This window comes from Acartia tonsa, chromosome 2, assembly GCF_053477335.1.
Source record: "Acartia tonsa isolate MP-2025a chromosome 2, ASM5347733v1, whole genome shotgun sequence".
Classification (NCBI taxonomy): Eukaryota; Metazoa; Arthropoda; class Copepoda; order Calanoida; family Acartiidae; genus Acartia; species Acartia tonsa.
The window spans coordinates 9121995-9140041 of record NC_137261.1 but is presented as its reverse complement, the minus strand read 5'-3'; the positions used below and the strand labels follow the sequence as shown (position 1 = coordinate 9140041).

The 18047-nt window shown below is 33.9% G+C and overlaps 2 protein-coding genes across 6 annotated transcripts in view; both read left to right on the top strand.

Moving 5' to 3' along the window:
- Nucleotides 1-342: 342 nt before the first annotated feature.
- LOC145303996 (uncharacterized) lies at nucleotides 343-10598 on the top strand. Its single transcript, XM_080145748.1, has 5 exons — nucleotides 343-480; nucleotides 7493-7552; nucleotides 7795-7986; nucleotides 9723-9859; nucleotides 10435-10598. The coding sequence occupies exons 2-5, from the start codon at nucleotides 7494-7496 to the stop codon at nucleotides 10488-10490; spliced, it is 444 nt and encodes a 147-aa protein (XP_080001874.1). The 5' UTR covers nucleotides 343-480; nucleotide 7493; the 3' UTR covers nucleotides 10491-10598.
- Nucleotides 10599-11960: 1362 nt separating this feature from the next.
- The window catches only part of LOC145303979 (sodium/potassium-transporting ATPase subunit beta-2-like), a 28742-nt gene continuing 22655 nt past the window's right edge, over nucleotides 11961-18047 (top strand). For 4 of the 5 annotated variants that reach the window (XM_080145698.1, XM_080145735.1, XM_080145717.1 and 1 more), the window contains exons 1-4: nucleotides 11961-12068; nucleotides 14599-14711; nucleotides 16137-16231; nucleotides 17665-17777. In XM_080145698.1, coding sequence (XP_080001824.1) covers nucleotides 11994-12068; nucleotides 14599-14711; nucleotides 16137-16231; nucleotides 17665-17777 — 396 coding nt within the window. In that variant the 5' untranslated portion in view covers nucleotides 11961-11993. Of the gene's footprint in view, nucleotides 12069-13276; nucleotides 13434-14598; nucleotides 14712-16136; nucleotides 16232-17664; nucleotides 17778-18047 lie in introns of those variants that run through there. The other variant, XM_080145706.1, reaches the window with a different exon arrangement.

Below are 18047 nucleotides of genomic sequence, written 5' to 3'. Positions count from 1 at the left end.
TTAAAAAAGAATGAAAAAATGAGGGGTTTTTTTTTATTTTTTGACTTACCCCTAAAGTTGTCTCTAGCCTATTATATATGCAGCACAGAAATCTAACCCTTACGGAGCTGCTCTGATCTGCCCTAAGGTAAACTAATAACACAAAAATTACCCTTATTATTTCAATGCAAGGAGTTATCTATGCTCGACTGGGCACTTTGTGGTAGACAATCAAATTAAATTGGTTTTATCGCCCAGAGGATTCGCTATTTAAAACTTATGTTGATTTTTTTGAACAACTCTACATTGCATCGCGAAAAGCTTGGAAATTATCAAAAAACGCTTTTTAAAAGTAGGTAATGCAAAAAAAACATGGAATAAAACTGTTTACACTAATATTTCAATGCAAAGTGGCATTTTACATTTAGTAAACATTTTATCAGTCGCAAGTTGGCTATACTTGTTCAGACATTGAAATAGTTTGAACATTATTAAAATCAGGTATTATCATATAACCTACATATAAGCTTATACATTTATTATGTTTTTCTGTTTTTTTTTGTAAATTTAAGATATAAAACAGTGATTTGTATCCATTTAATTTACGCCAAGTTTGCATGTGTAGTTTTTAACAAACTTTCTAGTTTGGCTCTGAATTTAATTTAAGTTTGACTATTCTAACGTGACTTTGAAAAATTTCGACTTTTTAGAGAAGATTTTTTTAGGTATAAAAAATACTAAAATTCTGCAACTATTATATAAAGAATACTTTTTTAGCCTTTTAGATGTGTAAAAAGAAATTTAAATATTTGCAAAAAAAAAAGGCATATTTCTATTAGTTTCATGAATATTTTGTATCTTGAAATTTTGTTGGAATAATATAATGTTTATATTAAAAAATATAAGCAGATGTTTGTCTATTAGTCTCTCTACAGATGCGGCCCTTCATTCTCCCAAAAAAAATTGTTCCTAGAAATACAATCTCCCTTCTCCTCCCCCAGAAACTTATTTAAAACCAAAATAGATAATGGAATTTTGTATGTTCGAAGTGAAAACATTATGCATTTTTTTCTACTAATTAAAAAAAGTGTCTTTCTTTAAATGCCCATTGGGACATCTAAAACGATGGTCTCCAAAAAGGTTGTGTCTGTCTGAGTGTTACACTTTTTCACACTAACTCCAACTTTGGTTATAGTATAGCAAAAAGAGTGGTCTTTTCAGTTTAAAAATCATCTAACCAAGCTTAATCAATCTAACACACCACGGGCGTCTGCAGCAATTGTTAACAAAAACTCCTAAATTTGGATATTGTAGTGATAGTCGGATGGTTCTTGCAGCTTTAGAATCGTCTTTCAGAGCCTAATCAATCTAGGACACTACGGAAGTCCACCGCTCCTCCGTTTGTTTGTTCATTTCTTTGTATGTATTTTTAAAAGCAAAGCTTTTCTATAATTAGGGTATGTCAGTACGTCCATCACGAACGGATAGCTTTTTTCGTTAATTTAGGCATGTTAGAATTGTCCTATCGATTTCAAATTTTGCATGGTGATTCCTTTAGTAGTTAGGTACGATTTAGAAAGCGTAGCAACTCTATAATCATAACAAGAGTGTCCGTACGTCTATTTTAAACATGTTGATTTTTTTACTTTTTTAACAACAAATTTTTGTGTGATTTAATCATCTGATTGATCTGATTTTTGGTATGTTGATTCATGGGACAACAAAGTATAATGTTATAAGGAAAGCAAATCTATAATCAAGTCCTAAAAATGTAAGTATATCCATAAACAATATCCTGTATCAAGCAGTTTTTCAACAAATTTACTTACAATTTTGCTTCGACTCAAATATATTTATATTCTGATTATTTAGTTCTGACACTATATAAGTGTTAATGTCCGTTTATCCCACCGTTTCAGTGCTTCGCTTTTATGGATGTTGTCATCCTTGTTGTTTATACGTCCGTTAATCTAAGTATGGTAACAAAAAATCTCTAATAGAAGGCTTAAAAGAATACAACCAAACAACAAAACTCAGCATAGTCACTCGAGGTCACTGTAGATGTTCACTAACCGTTTGTCCATTTAAGTAAGTTTACAAAAACAACTAACTTTGACTGTACTAGGGCTAGAAGAATGTTTTTTTCAGCTTTAGAATCGTCAAACACAGCCTTAACTGTGTAGGACACTGTATATGCTTTATTATTTTTAAGGTCAATTTGTATGGTATGATACTTGAAGTATATTTATTAGTAGGGTCAAGCTTCTCTATAAATAGGGTTAGTCTTCCTGTCGTTTATGTCCGTTTCTCTAAGTAAGCTAATAAACAGAGGGGGTATATAAGATATGCTTACAAGTTCTCTAAATTTTGCTATAAGAGCTAGAAAAATTATTCTTTTATTTTTAGAATTGTCCTGAATGACAGATTAGTTTTAATTAATTTTGATGAATTTTGAGAGTGCTGTATATTATTATTAAACTTGGGATCATGAAAAGAAAACAAAGTCATTCCTTAATTAGGACAGAAGTCACCTTCCTAGGAAGAACATAAGTAGCTTCCCTTATGTGAGAATTTTTTAGATGAAGAGCATAACTTGTCTCCCGTAACAAAGATTTTGCAAGATGGAGGACATAAGTAGCCTCCCTTCACCACACAAAACCTAGCTTTTTGGTCCTTCACATAGCAAAACCTCACAAAACATAACATTTCTGTCCTTTACATAGCAAATTCTTGCAAGACATAGCAAATTCTTGCAAAACATAGCAAATTCTTGCAAAACATAGCAAATTCTTGCAAAACATAGCATTTCTGTCCTTCACATAGCAAATTCTTGCAAATTATAGCAAATTCTTGCAAAACATAGCAAATTCTTGCAAAACATAGCAAATTCTTGCAAAACATAGTAAATTCTTGCAAAACATAGCGTTTCTGTCCTTCACATAGCATTTCTGTCCTTCACATAGCAAATTCTTGCAAAACATAGCATTTCTGTCCTTTACATAGCAAATTCTTGCAAAACATATATAGAGGGGTCCCAAACTCAAAAACAGAGTTTTATCGCTCTACGACCACCCGTTCTTGAGATACGGGCACCTGGTGTCCTTGTTACCCATGGTTAGATTTGGGAAATGGTTCGAATCCTTAAAAAATTTGGCTAAGTCCAAAAATATTTTGACACTTTTGAATAATTTTCAAATTTTTGATCAAAATTAATCCAAAAAATTTTTGGACTTTTTGCATTTCCACCTGGGTATTTTCTTCAAAATTTTTTTAAGGATTCGAACCATTTCCCAAATCTAACCGTGGGTACCTAGGACACTAGGTGCCCGCCTGTATCTCAAGAAAGGGTGGTCGGAGAGCGCTGAAACTCTGTTTTTGAGTTTGGGACCCCTATATATATGTTTTGCAAGAATTTTCTGTGTGAAGGACAGAAATGCTATGTTTTGCAAGAATTTGCTATGTTTTGCAAGAATTTGCTATGTTTTGCAAGAATTTGCTATGTGAAGGACAGAAATGCTATGTTTTGCAAGAATTTGCTATGTTTTGCAAGAATTTGCTATGTTTTGCAAGAATTGGCTATGGTTTGCAAGAATTTGCTATGTGAAGGACAGAAATGCTATGTGAAGGACAGAAATGCTATGTTTTGCAAGAATTTGCTATGTGAAGGACAGAAATGCTATGTTTTGCAAGAATTTGCTATGCTTTGCAAGAATTTGCTATGTTTTGCAAGAATTTGCTATGTTTTGCAAGAATTTGCTATGTGAAGGACAGAAATGCTATGTTTTGTGAGGTTTTGCTATGTGAAGGACAGAAAAGCTAAGTTTTGCAAGATGAAGGACATACACAGGTCTCCTTAACAAAACCTTAGATTAAAAAAAATCTCCAAAGAAACGGACAACGGGGCCTTCAAATAGGGCACAGTGGTGGTCAGAATCTGTTTGAGATTAAATCTTAGCTGCTCCTTCTTGCCAGATATTGTAATTTGAAGTTTTGTGGTAAAAATGCCTAAAATTGCAAGGATTCCAAGGATATATGCATAAGTGAACACTTTAATTCATCAAATAAAAAGGGTGAGTTAACATTTGAAGAGTTAAGATATCTCTTCATATGTAAACTACACACTACATCCTCATTCAAAACAATTTTTACTACTATAAATGATGTTTTTAACTTCAATAAGAGTAATAAATAAGGTACTATAAGCTTAAAGAGGTGTGTCCAATTTACAACTTTATCCTGAAGGCTGTTACCCTGGAACTAGAAGAAAAAACTTCAGTTTAAGTTTACATATGGCCCAAGTTACTTTTAGTAATATTGCTCCCCCCCCCCCCCATACTCTCACAACCTACAAACTTTAGGGTTGAGGGGTGGGGGAAGCATAGTAATGCTATTATGTTTCTCAAAAACTAATTGAAGTATAGTGGGAAAAATTTATATGTAAGGTTTTTAGGCCAAAAGTTTGTAGAAATTATGTTGACCATCTACTCCCCCCCCCTCCCTTTTGTCCTAACCTAATGGAGAGGGTGGGGGGGGGGGGTGGCAGAAGATCATTCTAATGTGTTTTAAAAAACTATTAGATATATATATATAAGCTTTTAGATTTGTATTGTTGTAGGACCCAAAGCACTTTAACAAATATTGCTGACCTCTTCCCCTCCCCTCATAAATCATAAACATAACATTTTGCAAAGAGAGAAAGGGGGGAGGGTTGCAGTTGAAAGGGTACTACTCTGTTGTGTTACTAAGAAACCGCTAGAATTATAGCAGCAAAGCAAACCTCTGAGATATGCTTTGGTAGGTCAAAAGCAACTTTTACAAAATTTGCTCAAACCCCCCCTCCAAGCCCCCCTTCCCTCCATATTGCTTTACAATCTCCCTCCCCCCCCCCTCCAATTAGGTAATATAAGCAAGTATAGCAATACCCTTTTGGATTTAAACTTTAGTAGGTCCATAATTACTTCATACTTGAAAAATATTGCTGACCTTTCCCCAACTTCAACCAACCCCATCCAGAAAAATTATATTGCTGCACAATTTCCTCCACCCCCATAAAAATAATATTAAATTATTGCTTGCCCTCCCCCTCACACTTAAGCTACCCTCCATAAAATCTCACCACCTGTGTTGTACTCAGGAACCGCTAAAGCATTAAGGAGCAAACTTTGGAATAAAGCTTTTAGATTTCCAAATTGCTCTAAATGTATTACCTATTCAATGTTTGGGGAAGGAGCAATGGGTTGACAATATTTCTTTTATTAGTCCAATAGGTTGGAGGAGATTATGCAGCAAATAATTGTATTTGGAATAGATATTAGGGTTGTAGTTGAAATAGATATTTATAAAAGTAAATATGGGCCTATATAAGTTAAAATAATAACCCTGAATATCTCTAGAGGTTTCTAAATGATACAAAATATTATTTACCTATGCCACTAGCCACTATTTCCAACAGATAGAGGGGGTTGGTTGCATCAATATTTGTAAGAGATTTTGATGCCTACTAAAGTTTATTTACTAAAGCTTTAGTGATGTCTATAGAACTCTGCCCCTTGACCCCCTTCCTATTAGATTTCATTAGGAGGGGGGGTGGGGGTGGGGGGTAGTCAACAATATTTCCAGAAACTTGGGGCCTAAGAATCTTACATATAAATTTTTCTCACAATACTTCAAGTAGTTTTGAGTAAAACATAATACTATTACTTTGCCCCCCCTGCCCCCTTAAAATTATGGGCTGTAAGGGGTGGGGTTGAAGGGGGGGAGGGGGTTGTGAGTATTTTAAAAACTAACTTTAGCTATATGTAAACTTGAACTGAGGTTTTTTCTACTGGTTCCAGGGTAACATCTTCTAGCTTAAAGTTATAAACTAGACATTGTACCTTTTTCATTACTTTTGTTAAAATAATTTTTTTAAAGTTTTAAAATTTTGTAAATGGGGAGGGACTGTGTAGTTTACATATGCAGAGACATCTAAACTCCTCAAATGTTAAACTCACCTTTTTATTTGATGAATTAAGGTGTTCATGTATGCATATATTCTTGGAATTCTTGTAATTTTAGGAATTTTTACTGCAAAACTTCAAATTGCAATATCTGGCAAGAAGGAGCAGCTAAGATTTAATCTCCAACGGATTCTAACCACCACTGTGCCCTATTTGAAGGCCCTGTTGTCCGTTTCTTTGGAGATTTTTTTTAATCTAAGGTTTTGTTAAGGAGACCTGTGCATAAGCAGCCCTCCTAATGTAAGAATTTGTCAGACAAATGACATAAGTCACCTCCCTTAAGTTAGATTTTGTTAGATGAAGGACATAAGTAGCCTTCCTTAGACCAATTTCCAGTGACTTCAGTCCTAATTAGGAATGACTTTGTTTTCTTTCCATGATCCTAAACTTATTTAGGATCAGGAAATAATTTCTAGATATCTAAGGTTTCTATGCTTTGTTTTTCGAAAACTAATCTTGTTAAAATTAGAGGTTTAATTAATTAAGTAAAATGAATAGATAGGTTAAATAAAAATCTTGATGGAGTTTATCTGTGAATTAGAAGTTTTCTATGAAGCATTTTCTAATACTATGTATGTAACATCTGTATAATATTTAGTACTTTGAAAAAGTTTCATATTAATCGTTTCACCTAGGGTATACCCTCAATGTCCATCTTTATGGCCGTCTGAAACATTTATGGTATAATTTGATTTTCTTGGCTTCTATTCAAGAAAAACGTTTGAAATTTGTTAACTTTATCCTAATTATTATGGAGCATATTTAAGTACAAAAAATTTATGGCAGTCCGACTGTTTCTAAAATGTTTGCGTATTTTGACCATATGCATGTTAATGTTTATTTATTGCTATGATATGCTGAACAAATTAATTACTTAAGTTATTTTTTTTTCGTTTTAAAATATAATGCACTTTCGAATAGTATATTTCTAAAGATCCTTAGCAATAATTACAGAATGAAATGATAATATACACAAAGTTTTCACCAGTTTGTGTGCAGGGTTAGATTCCCCCGCAGGGGCTAGAAATAGGAGAAAAGCTACTATGAAAATACGACTATTTTATGATTTGTTCTTTTATACCAATTACAATGGTCAAAATCCTTATATTGAACCAATGTCATACATAGAATTAGCTTTTCTTATCTTAGCCATTTCCTTGGAATCTGTATATCTTAAATTTATTATTTCCTACTCTATATAAAAATGTTATTCTTTCGGTGACTTCCTGCTAAGTGCCTGTCGAGCGATTGAACCCTCCCCCTCACTTATTTTTTTATATAAAGTACAAACGTGGGGTTGGGTAATTAAACCCTACCGGAAGCCTTTATCCTGCGGTATATATTCCCATTTAAAGCTAACCTAACCTGACCTAAAGTAATAAACAAGCAAACAAAAAACTTGCCCTCTACTTTTTAACTTTAAAAAAAATATTATTGGGGGAGGGGTTACTTTGCTTTTCAATTCATTTTGAGGAAAACCGCCACTTTTTCGATAACATTTAATTTCTGTCTAGGATGAAACTCTTGTTAACTGTCGTCTTACTCGGAGTTGCTGGAACTTGCCATGGAGAAAGGTAAAGTCAGGGATATCAAGGGATAAGACAAAGGTTGAAAGGACTATAAATTGATTAACAACATTTCCAATAAAATGATTATCAAAATTTCACTTTATGTAGCTGAAAAATATTTGTTTAAAATTTTGATCACTGTGCTAGTTTAAGTTAACTAAAGAAGATTCATCAATAAAAGAACCCAAAAAAAATCTAACTCAAAGTTTGTTATTATGTTTCTAAGATATAATCTATTAATTTTTCAGGAACCCGCGACTTTTTTTCGCGACCATCAGTTCGTCCACCTCTACCAGTACCATGACGACAACCATATCAACAACATCTATATGCTTCACGACCAGCGGCTCAGTGTCTAAGTGTACCTCTGGCAGGAGGAAGAGACTGGCAAACTATGTGGATGATGCAGAGGAGTTCTTTGCTCCTACCAAAGTCAGGGGGTATGTTTCATATAGTCCTTTCCCTTAAAAAGCATGTGTAGCACTAAACCGCCCCCACACCAACATTTTATATTTTACTGCGTTAAAAGTATGGGGAATGTAGTTAGTTTTTTTTCCCTGTGTCTAACTACTGCGAGGGACACTTATCCTACAGGTTTTATACCTGTCTTTCATACAATTCTTGGTTTAATCCAGGGGAGGGATGGCATATTGGATTGCAAATGATATACTGGTAACCATAGGCGTCCAAGGGGGGGGGGTAATGGGCCATTTGGCACCCCCAAAATTTTGTGAACAATACCCCCCCCAAAAAAAAATTACACCTACCTTGGGGGTGCCGTAGGCACCCCCAACGATTTTGGGGGGGGTAATTACCCCCCCCCCAAAATAAATGTTCTTTAAAAAAAATTTTTTGGGGGGGGTATTTACCCCCCCCAAATTGAATGTTATTAAAAAAAAAATTTTACTGTCCAACCAGTTAAAACAGTTCTTAACCATGATAACAAAAAATTTAATAGTTTGATCATGTTTTATTTGCTTGGGCCTTTATAAGGGCTAAAACCATCCCGGGGATCTATGATGTAATTGTAAAGCACTGAAGATTCCATAAAATAGATACCTAACTAAATTAAATATTTCATTAAATAATGAAAAAGAATTTCTATAGGCGATTTCTTTTGGGAGGATGTCAGGGTGTCTCAAAACTAGTTATAAAACTTACCAGGACCTATAAGACGCTTCACTTTAAAGTAAAATCATATTGGTTCATTGGTTAGAGAGTTAATTATTGTATTTTTATGTTCTAAAGAATGAGATACCACTATATATTTAAATAGTAGTGGCGCCCTTAGCATCTAAGAACTCGTGTTTTCTAAAGGGTAAAAAGGGAGGAGAAAAATAGCCTAAAACCACTCAAAGGATTGACCTATAATAGTGTGGAACCATCATGGGATCTATGTGAAGCTTTCCTAAAAAGGAGAACTCAGTATTAAAAGTAATGAAATCTGAAGCTATAGTCAAATAAACCTTACTTACTACTTTATGTTATAAGATAGTACTTATTAACTTAATAGATTAGGTAGGTGCTTTTTTTACATAATTAAATTACCCCCCCCAAAAATTTTACCCCCGGGGTAAATTAGTTTAGGGGGGGTAATTACCCCCCCCCCCAACAGATTTGGGGGGAGTATTTACCCCCCCAACAGACTTTAGGGGGGGTAATTACCCCCCCCAATCAAATTTTACCCCCGGGGTAAAAATTTTGGGGGGGGTAAAAAAAAATTTCGGCGCGCTTCGCGCGCCATTTTACCCCCCCCAAACTAGAATTACCCCCCCCCTAAAATTTTTTACCCCCCCCCAAAAAAAAAGCTTGGACGCCCCTGCTGGTAACCAAAGTTTTATTAAACGCATTTTTTTACTCTCTTGTTTAAAAACTCTGTTTGGATCTAGTAAAATCTCTAGAAGTGTTAAAACATTTACACCAACAATGTTAGTCAACAAAGGGAAAAGATTCAATTATCACATTTGGGGTGTGTGTATCAGTATCTAAAAGCCTCGAACTAATAATCATGACTTTTAATCATATAATCTAAATAATAGTTATTTCTTGCATCTTATTGTAAGCAGCTTTCCACGGTTCAAATTCACCGGATATCAATCGGTTTCGAATGAATACGAGAATAATTATTATCTACTCCTGTTAGAAAAGCCATATCAAATTAAAACTTATTACCAAGGTCACAATTGTTATCAAGTGAGGAGGAGACTGCTAAGGCTCCCAAGAATGCCTACAGAGATGCCAGGCTCTTCCTCTTGGCTACTTCTACATCTACAATCACAGCTACAGCTACTAGTACTACTAGCAAATATACAGGTGGAGTAGTCTATCTGTCTGTCTGTCTATATGTCTGCATGTCTATCAGTCTGTTTATTTGTCTGTCTGTCAATCTGTCCGTGTGTCTATCTATCTGTCTGTCCGTCTGACTGTCTGTCTATCTATCTGTATATCTGTCTGTCTATCTGTCTGTCTATCTGTCTGTCTATCTGTCTATCTATCTGTATATCTGTCTGTCTATCTGTCTGTCTATCAGTCTGTTTTTCTGTCTGTATATCTGTGTGTCCATCTGTCTGTCTAACTGTCTTTCTATCTGTCTTTCTATCTGTCTGTCTATATGTCTGTATATATGTCTTTCTATATGTCTGTCTATCTGTCTGTCTGTCTATCTGTCTGTCTATATGTGTGACTGTCTGAATGTCTGTCTATATTTCTGTCTTTTAAGTCTTTCTGTCTGTCCATCTGTCTGTCAATCTCTCTGTCTACCTGTCTGCCTATCTGTCTGTCTGTCTGTCTATCTGTCTGTTTATTTGTCTGGTGACTTTTCTTTCTCTCTGTCTGTCTATTTGTCTATCCCAATCTTATTTAATTTTTTTAAAAAAATTAATTTGCAGCTACTCTATCACTGACCCTGGACTGCTCTCCCTCCAACATCTCATTCTGTGGATAAGATGGACGGCGTTTGACTGAGGACTTTGTTATCTTGTTATGTTTCATTAATTAAATTAAAATAATTTGATTTTTTAAATTTTTATCTTAAATAAATGTTTGTATGCAATTAATTTATCTATGAATCGATCTAGCAACCCAACCCAACCAGTAAATATTTATCTCAATGAAACTTGATGGAAGTATAAACTTATTTATTTTCACATGTCTACCTTCAAAAAGAGCGGAGAAAATCACATTTCAGCTAAAGCGTTTCAGACAGACGGACAGACGTGCGTTACATACAGACAGAAGGAAGCCAAGTTTTTTGTTATAAATACGATATGCGATTCAGTCCGGTAGTTACTGAGATTTTAGCGAGCTGACTTTCCACGATGAAGATTTTGAACCTAACTTGTAGATGTACTATGAAAATATATATATTGACTGAATATCGAGTTTTTACCGCTTTTAATCCAGAAAGTTGCGCGCATTTCAGCCAACAATGGACCTAGAGGAAAAGCATTTTTAAAAACAATTGGATATTTTTCATGCAAAATAAATTTGCTTTACACTAGATAATCTCAAGAATAACATAAATAGGAAAATAAGGGGAGGAATGTCTTGTTCTATGAACAGTAGAAATTGATTGCATTACAGCTGGGACAATTTAACAAAAATTTTATTTTTTCCCACTATATAGGAGGAGCTTAAAATGAATTTTTTTAGAAAGATTAAATTTTCTGATATTATAAAAACAATAATCCGAAAATTAAGAAGGAAAGAATTGTTCTAAAAGAAATATGCCAGGGATAAGAGGATAAAACAATAGTTATTAACTGATCCTCCATGAAATTCTTGCAGGTTTAAATAAACTATCATATGTATAAAAAAATATTTTTTAACCATTTTGAGACGTTCTGACATTAACAAGAATAAAATAGAAAATATTGGAAGTGCCTAACGATTTGTGTAGCTCTTGTATTTTTTTACATTTTTTTGTAAATTTATTGTCAATTTGATGTATGTTATATGACATAAATATAGTATGTATGTTTGATTTTAGTCAGTCCTATTCTATCAATTATTTTTCAGAAGTTGAATCCCTATCTCTGTCACATGCTATGTATTTTTATTCATTATAGACCTACATCAAAAAAACTTGACTTAATTAAAAAATACTCTCAACACAATAAAAAAATGAAATTATCAGCAAAAGTAGGTTTATATCAGCCTTCCTTTTCTCATCTCATTGGAAGCCTGCTGGTTTTCTTAAGCTTGGTGTAGCTTTAAAGCACTTTAAACTGTAACCCTGTAAATTTAACCTGGTCAACTGTAAGACTCCACTGATTGAAGCATATCATAGGAGGGTGTTGACCATGGTCTGCATGTTATATAAATTATAAATTTTTTATAAAATTGTAATCTTATCAAATGTAGATTCGAAAATATATATTCATTCATTCATTCAGTTACTTTAAAAGGTGTCATCCCACCGCGCACTTTGATAGGTGCGCCAATTAAAATGGCAAAACTGCAGGCCAGCACGCACGTATTCACACCAGTACCGACCAATACACCACCTACCAACAGACCAAAGGTTAGAAAATTGTTATTTGTCTATAAATATTTTATCTGAATTGAGTATATTATCTTTTTTTAACTGTGCAAATTTCAATTAAGTTAATAATTCGCGTAACTCTGAAAAATCGCAAAATTCATTATCCAGGGAGCCGGAGGGAATAGACATTGGTGTGATAATAAATCTACATTTATTGCTTCCCGACAATAACAAGCTTCAAAATGTCGAATTGAAATCACTTTTAAACAAAAACTGGGAAAATTTTATTTAACCATTAATTCACCCGCGACCGTGGCTCAACATGTAGCGCATCCGCTCGTCGTCGGGAAGGTGATAGGTTCGAATCTCGGTCCGACACCGCGTCATAACTAAAGACGTTAAAAATGGTTCCTACTGCTGCTATGTCAGGTGCGCGACATAAATAGTTAGAGTAGGGGGAATGCCTTGGCCCAAAACAGGCGTAACTCACTACCATGCACAGTTAGGACTTCTCAGACAAAGGTCGTGCAATCAAAGGGTTGGTTGTCTGATGGGCAAATGGACGCTTTACACCGCAATAATAGGGCTTAGGGCTGACAACCCTATCCCATATCCATAAAAAAAGCCACATTGTTACAGAAACACTGCTAAATTGTCAGCGGCCTATGCTCCCCCTGTGGAGTTAAAAGGGCTTGTTACTGTTTTGTTATTAATTTACCTATCCCTCAAATCCCTGGTTTTTCTTACACAACACAGGCAGGTAAAATTACGCCTCGGACCTTCCCCTTTTAGTGCACCCCTTCCCTTTCTTCCGGATTTTACTCGCAAACCAATTCATCCGCAGTTTTTTTTTTGAAATTATAAAAGCTGACTTTAGGATTTTATATAAATATATTTAATTAGACTACATATTTCATTCGTTTGTTTAAGTTTTATGATATAATTAGGACAGCTAGCTTTTCATATTTACATGAAAAAATTCGTCCAGGCAGTTAAGCAATAGGTACAATGGTATTTTACAGGTAGATCAAAATTATAGCTAAGTGGCCAAGTTCTAAAAAGTAGAAACAATTTATTTTTCAACATTAATCATGATTTTCTATTATTTTCAAAATTAGGATATTTTATTTGATAAACTTATAAAAAATATTTCTATTTTTATCTTATGTTTTTACAATTATTTATTATTAAAAAAACTATATATATTTTTTTGTAATTTGGCCACATAAAAATAAGGTAAACAAACCTAAATATTCAAAGTATAGTATACTAAGTTGTAAATCTTTGAGTTTAACTTTAGATACTTTAAAGTAAAAAATATGTAAAAAATAAGCTTCGAAATAAAATTAATCAGATAAAAATATATATAAAATGGCTGAATTAGCTAACTCAAGTTTTGACCAGGTGATTATAGTTTTTTTTACAATAAAAATCATTATAAAAGAATATTAAGAAAAGAGAATAAGAAATTTTAACTATTTTACCTTTAAGATTATTATAAAATCATTAACCAATTCATCTATAATACAAAGTAGAACGATGTCTGTCTGTTTGTTTGTAGCGAAGGATCTCGCTAACCGCTGAACCAATCGGGTTCTCATTTACAGGATAGATTCTCATAGTTTTTTTTTATATTTTTCTTTTTTATTTTAAATCTAAAATACGAAAATTGGTTTGATCAAACCTCTTGGGGCAACGCCCCTAGAGGCTAGGGGCGAAGCCGTTAGTTATAAATAAACTAGCGTCTTCGCACATATAGTCTTGTAAAAAGTTTGTTTACGTTACAATTTTTTTTATTTCTCTTTGAAGACTAATCGATCATAACCAAAAATAGATTTTAAAAACTATTCTTAGTACAAAAAGATGCCTTCCTGTAAAGGAGAATCTAATCGATCCTGCATTTACCGAGATCTATTAGTACAGACACTTAGAATTTAATTTCAAAAGTGAGAAAAACTTTTTAAAGACAAAGAAAATACGTTGGGTTAGGTTAAGTTTATAGTTTTCTATTGTAGTTATTTGGATAACCAAGATTGTATGTATATTATTTCAATCTACTTTTCTTCTCCCTCCGTCGATAAAACTTGTACTTACATACACTATCATTCTATATTCTAGACGATTTTGACATTAAACTAATTTAACAGTGTAGCTGCACTATTTAAATATGTAACTACAGTGTTGTTATCACTTACCCCTGTCAGAAATTATTCTTCAATATCTCATTTCTTTATTGACATGGGAGGGTTTTGTTTGTTTTTCATTTTGTTAGGAAAAGATTTATAGTATAGATGTAATTATAGAAAACTACCTCCCTCCTTTTTTAAATGACCTTTTTTTGCCTGCTAGCAAATTGTTTTCTGCTAATTGGCTGTGTTAATATTACCGACACCATTGGCTTATTTTCAATGACCCATTTGAGAGTCGGCACAAGATCATTGTGATGGGGAGTTACAGTTATTAACCCCTTCCCCCTCTAGTGTTTTACTCTAATACTTTAGGTCAAGATATGGCATATTGTAAACTGGGTAGCCAACAGGTTGCGGTACTAATTCTAATTCTAATTTAGGACAAAAGAAAGTTGGCAGATTATGATGGGGATGCGGGATCAAGTTCCGCTGGCACCTCCAGAAGTGGATGCTATAATGATAAGACTGGAGAATGTATGGGCAGAACATTGAGGAACAATAATCTATACATATTATTTAATATACAATAAATAACAGAAAGTTATAAATAATATACTGTGTTTCGTAATAATACTCTTCAGTTACAATGAAATTCTTATACTGACAATAAAGTTAAAAGATTAAAAGATGTTTACAAAAAAAAATATAAGAGGATTTTTATTTCATAATTTAAATTACAAATATTTTCCAAACAAAAAATTTAATCAAATAATTTTATAAAAAAGATAATACATATATATTTGATATTAGCTAAAAAAAAATTAAGAATTATACAGTCTAACTGACGGACTAAATAATCTTTAGATTGGATGCTTGCATGCCAGCAGATTTTAAAAAAATACCAGCTATCTATCTCTGATAACAGTTCAAAAGTAAATTTTGTTTATCTTAAACGGAAGCCGAAAAAATTATGTAACTCTCAATAGTTTCAGACAGACATTTGGAATTACAGAGAATCTTAGAAAGAGGCAACACCCCCCCCCCCCCCCCAAAAAAAAGGAATTTATTTTATTACTTACTTAAAATGACGGAGGATTAAGGAGGTTGGGAAAATATCCAAAGGGAGTATTTCTCTTGGTAAATCAGAAAAAAACCTACCATCTATAATACAAAGTAGACGGATGCCCGTCTGTCCGTCCGTCCCTTATAATCTCGGTAACCACTGAACCGATCGGATTCTACTCTTCAGGGTATATACCAATTGGTCCTGTTGTGGTTTTAAGCTATTTTCTTAGGGGCTGGGACACCCTTTACCCCCCCCCAAAAAAAAAAATCTGGAGAAAACTACTTCAAAATAAATGGCAGTATGGTAAGCCGAACGTTTCAGCTCACAGGGTTGCGAGTTCGAGTTCAACGAGCCTTAGCCTTGAATTATTCTACCAAAATAAACTAGCAGGATTTAGTCATACAGAAATTATATATTTAACTGAATAATATTTACAATGAATGTTTACTATATATATACAACAGATTATAACAATGGTTAGGTTTGAAGGGGGTGTGGGACGCTAGGGCTTAGCTCCCGGCGGTAGACAGGCTGTGGGGGCAGCTGTGGTAAAAGGGGAGGCAGCGCCTCCCGGTTGTATAATCGCGTGAGGGGCGTGTGATAGCTGCGTGTTTGAGTCCCTCCCCACATTTAGGCAGGCCAGTTTGACCGCTGGATAGCGGGGTCAACATCGGTCATGAGATAAATGGTGATATAATAAGATTAGTGCAGAGGGTTTGTTATGATAAGTCACAGCGTAGCAACTCTGTAAACTGCCTGTCCGTCTGGTTGTCGTATTACCACAGCAGCACCAGAAATATTAAATTTTTTTTTAATTACCTCTTGGGGCGAAGCCCCTAGAGACTAGGTTCGAAGCCGCTAGTAATAGATAAAAGGACTAAATATGAATATGAAGATTATTGTGTTCATCAGATCGTGGTTTCAACTATTCACCTTTTTTGGTTTATTTACTGCAATGTTGGCTGTCATTTGGGGACTTTTTATGGGCATTTTCTTCCAAACTGTTGGTAAGCTATTTAGTTCTATTCTATTCAGTTAATCTGCCGACACTTTTTATAAACCCGGCCAGGGACAAGGTACTAGGATTCTGGCAAACTATTTAAAATAATATATATTTTCAAGTGTGACTTCTAAACCGATTATTATCCGCTGGATTGGAACCGGTTCTCAGCCATACTTATAAATCATGTAGGGCATTTTATTACAGACAATTTCCCACGAAAATTAAGATAAACATCATAAAATTAATATAGGTTTTTAGCTAACAAAACAGGTTTCTATCTTACAATTTTTCATTTTAATATCTGCCTAATGCTGTCATTAATACGATGCCATAAGTAACTTTTAGTAAACCAATAATTATATAACACACCTTCCCTCTGATTAAATCCTTAACACCCTGATATAATATTTTGGGCATAATGATTTTTAATTAAATTGCTAAATTATGGCCACTATTAGAACCAAACCATTGATTAAAGAAACCGTTTTTTTGTTTAGAAAATTAAGGTATTACATTACACGTAAAAAAAACATAAGCATCTGCCCGCCCGCTCCCTCCCCCCCCCCCCCAAAAAAAAAAACACCACTAGGAGGGAGTATACACGCTTCTGGATAACAAGACACAAATATTAAGAGTATGATACTTGTTTAAATGACGCCTGCAAGAAATACCACGCTTTAACTACTGAAAGACTGCCACAAGTAGACCCAATACCCCAAATTTAAAGCCTTCAGCTTCATTAACAAAAAAGTTCTAGGCATTTCAAAATAGCATTTCATGTACAATGAAAATTTTGAAAGATTTACAATGCTCAACTCATAAAAGAAAAAACAATATTAAATTACATTGCCTAGGCATAACCTTATCTTTGTCAGAAATTTAGATTGCGGGTAACTGATTACATATTTACAATAAAAACACCACATTTCATAGTCAAAATCTATGAAAAAAATTCGATTTAAATTGCATTTGTGAACAAAAATCATAGCGGAAACAAAGGGGAAAACTAAAACAAGCTCAGCTGTGATTGGTTGCTTAGCTGATTCAGCCTTCTGATTGGCTACAGTGCACTCGGTACAACGCAAGTTAAACTTAATTTTTTTTAATGATTTTGACTATAAAAATGGGTATTTTTATTGTAAAAATATAATTAGTTACTGGCAACCGAAATTTATGGCAAAAATAAGCTTATAATTTTGTCTCTAGGCCACGTAGTTTAATTTTTAAATTTCTAACATTAGCATTGAGATTCTTTCAAAATTTTCATTGTACATAAAATGTCATTTTAAAATGCCTAGAACTTTTTTGTTATAGAAGCTGAAGGCTTCAAATTTGGGGTATTGGTTCTACTTGTGGCAGTCTTTCAGCAGTTAAAGCGTGGCATTTCTTGCAGGCTTCCTTTAAATAATTTGATTGATAAAGCCTTCTTAATTTTAGATTTATACGTACCAAGAAAGATCCATGACTCGTCACTGTTGTGGGACAGCCCTGGCCTGGGATACAGACCTGCCGGAGGACTCGGATATCAGAGCATTAAGGGAGAAACATTGGTAAGCCTAAACACATTTGTCCAGTCCATCTCACAACTTATTTAGACGACCGTTGTCGTATACATAGATTTTACCAATAGAAATAGAAGAATAGAAGCATATTCTGAACCCCCTTTTCGTCAAATCTAAGAAGGAACATTTCTAGCAGACAAAAGTATTGTTTACTTTCGACTCAAGCTGATGTGGATTCTTAAAAAAATATAGACTCGCTACTCGATAGTGAGGCAAAATTATTGTTGTGAAAAATCATCCAAAAGCACATTAAAAATC

Coding starts and splice junctions, on each gene's coding strand:
- LOC145303996 (XM_080145748.1), top strand. CDS start 7,494: ATGAAACTCTTGTTAACTGTCGTCTTACTCGGAGTTGCTGGAACTTGC. Junction 7,987..9,722: donor GCTCCTACCAAAGTCAGGGG/GTATGTTTCATA, acceptor CTTATTACCAAG/GTCACAATTGTTATCAAGTG. Junction 9,860..10,434: donor TACTACTAGCAAATATACAG/GTGGAGTAGTCT, acceptor ATTAATTTGCAG/CTACTCTATCACTGACCCTG.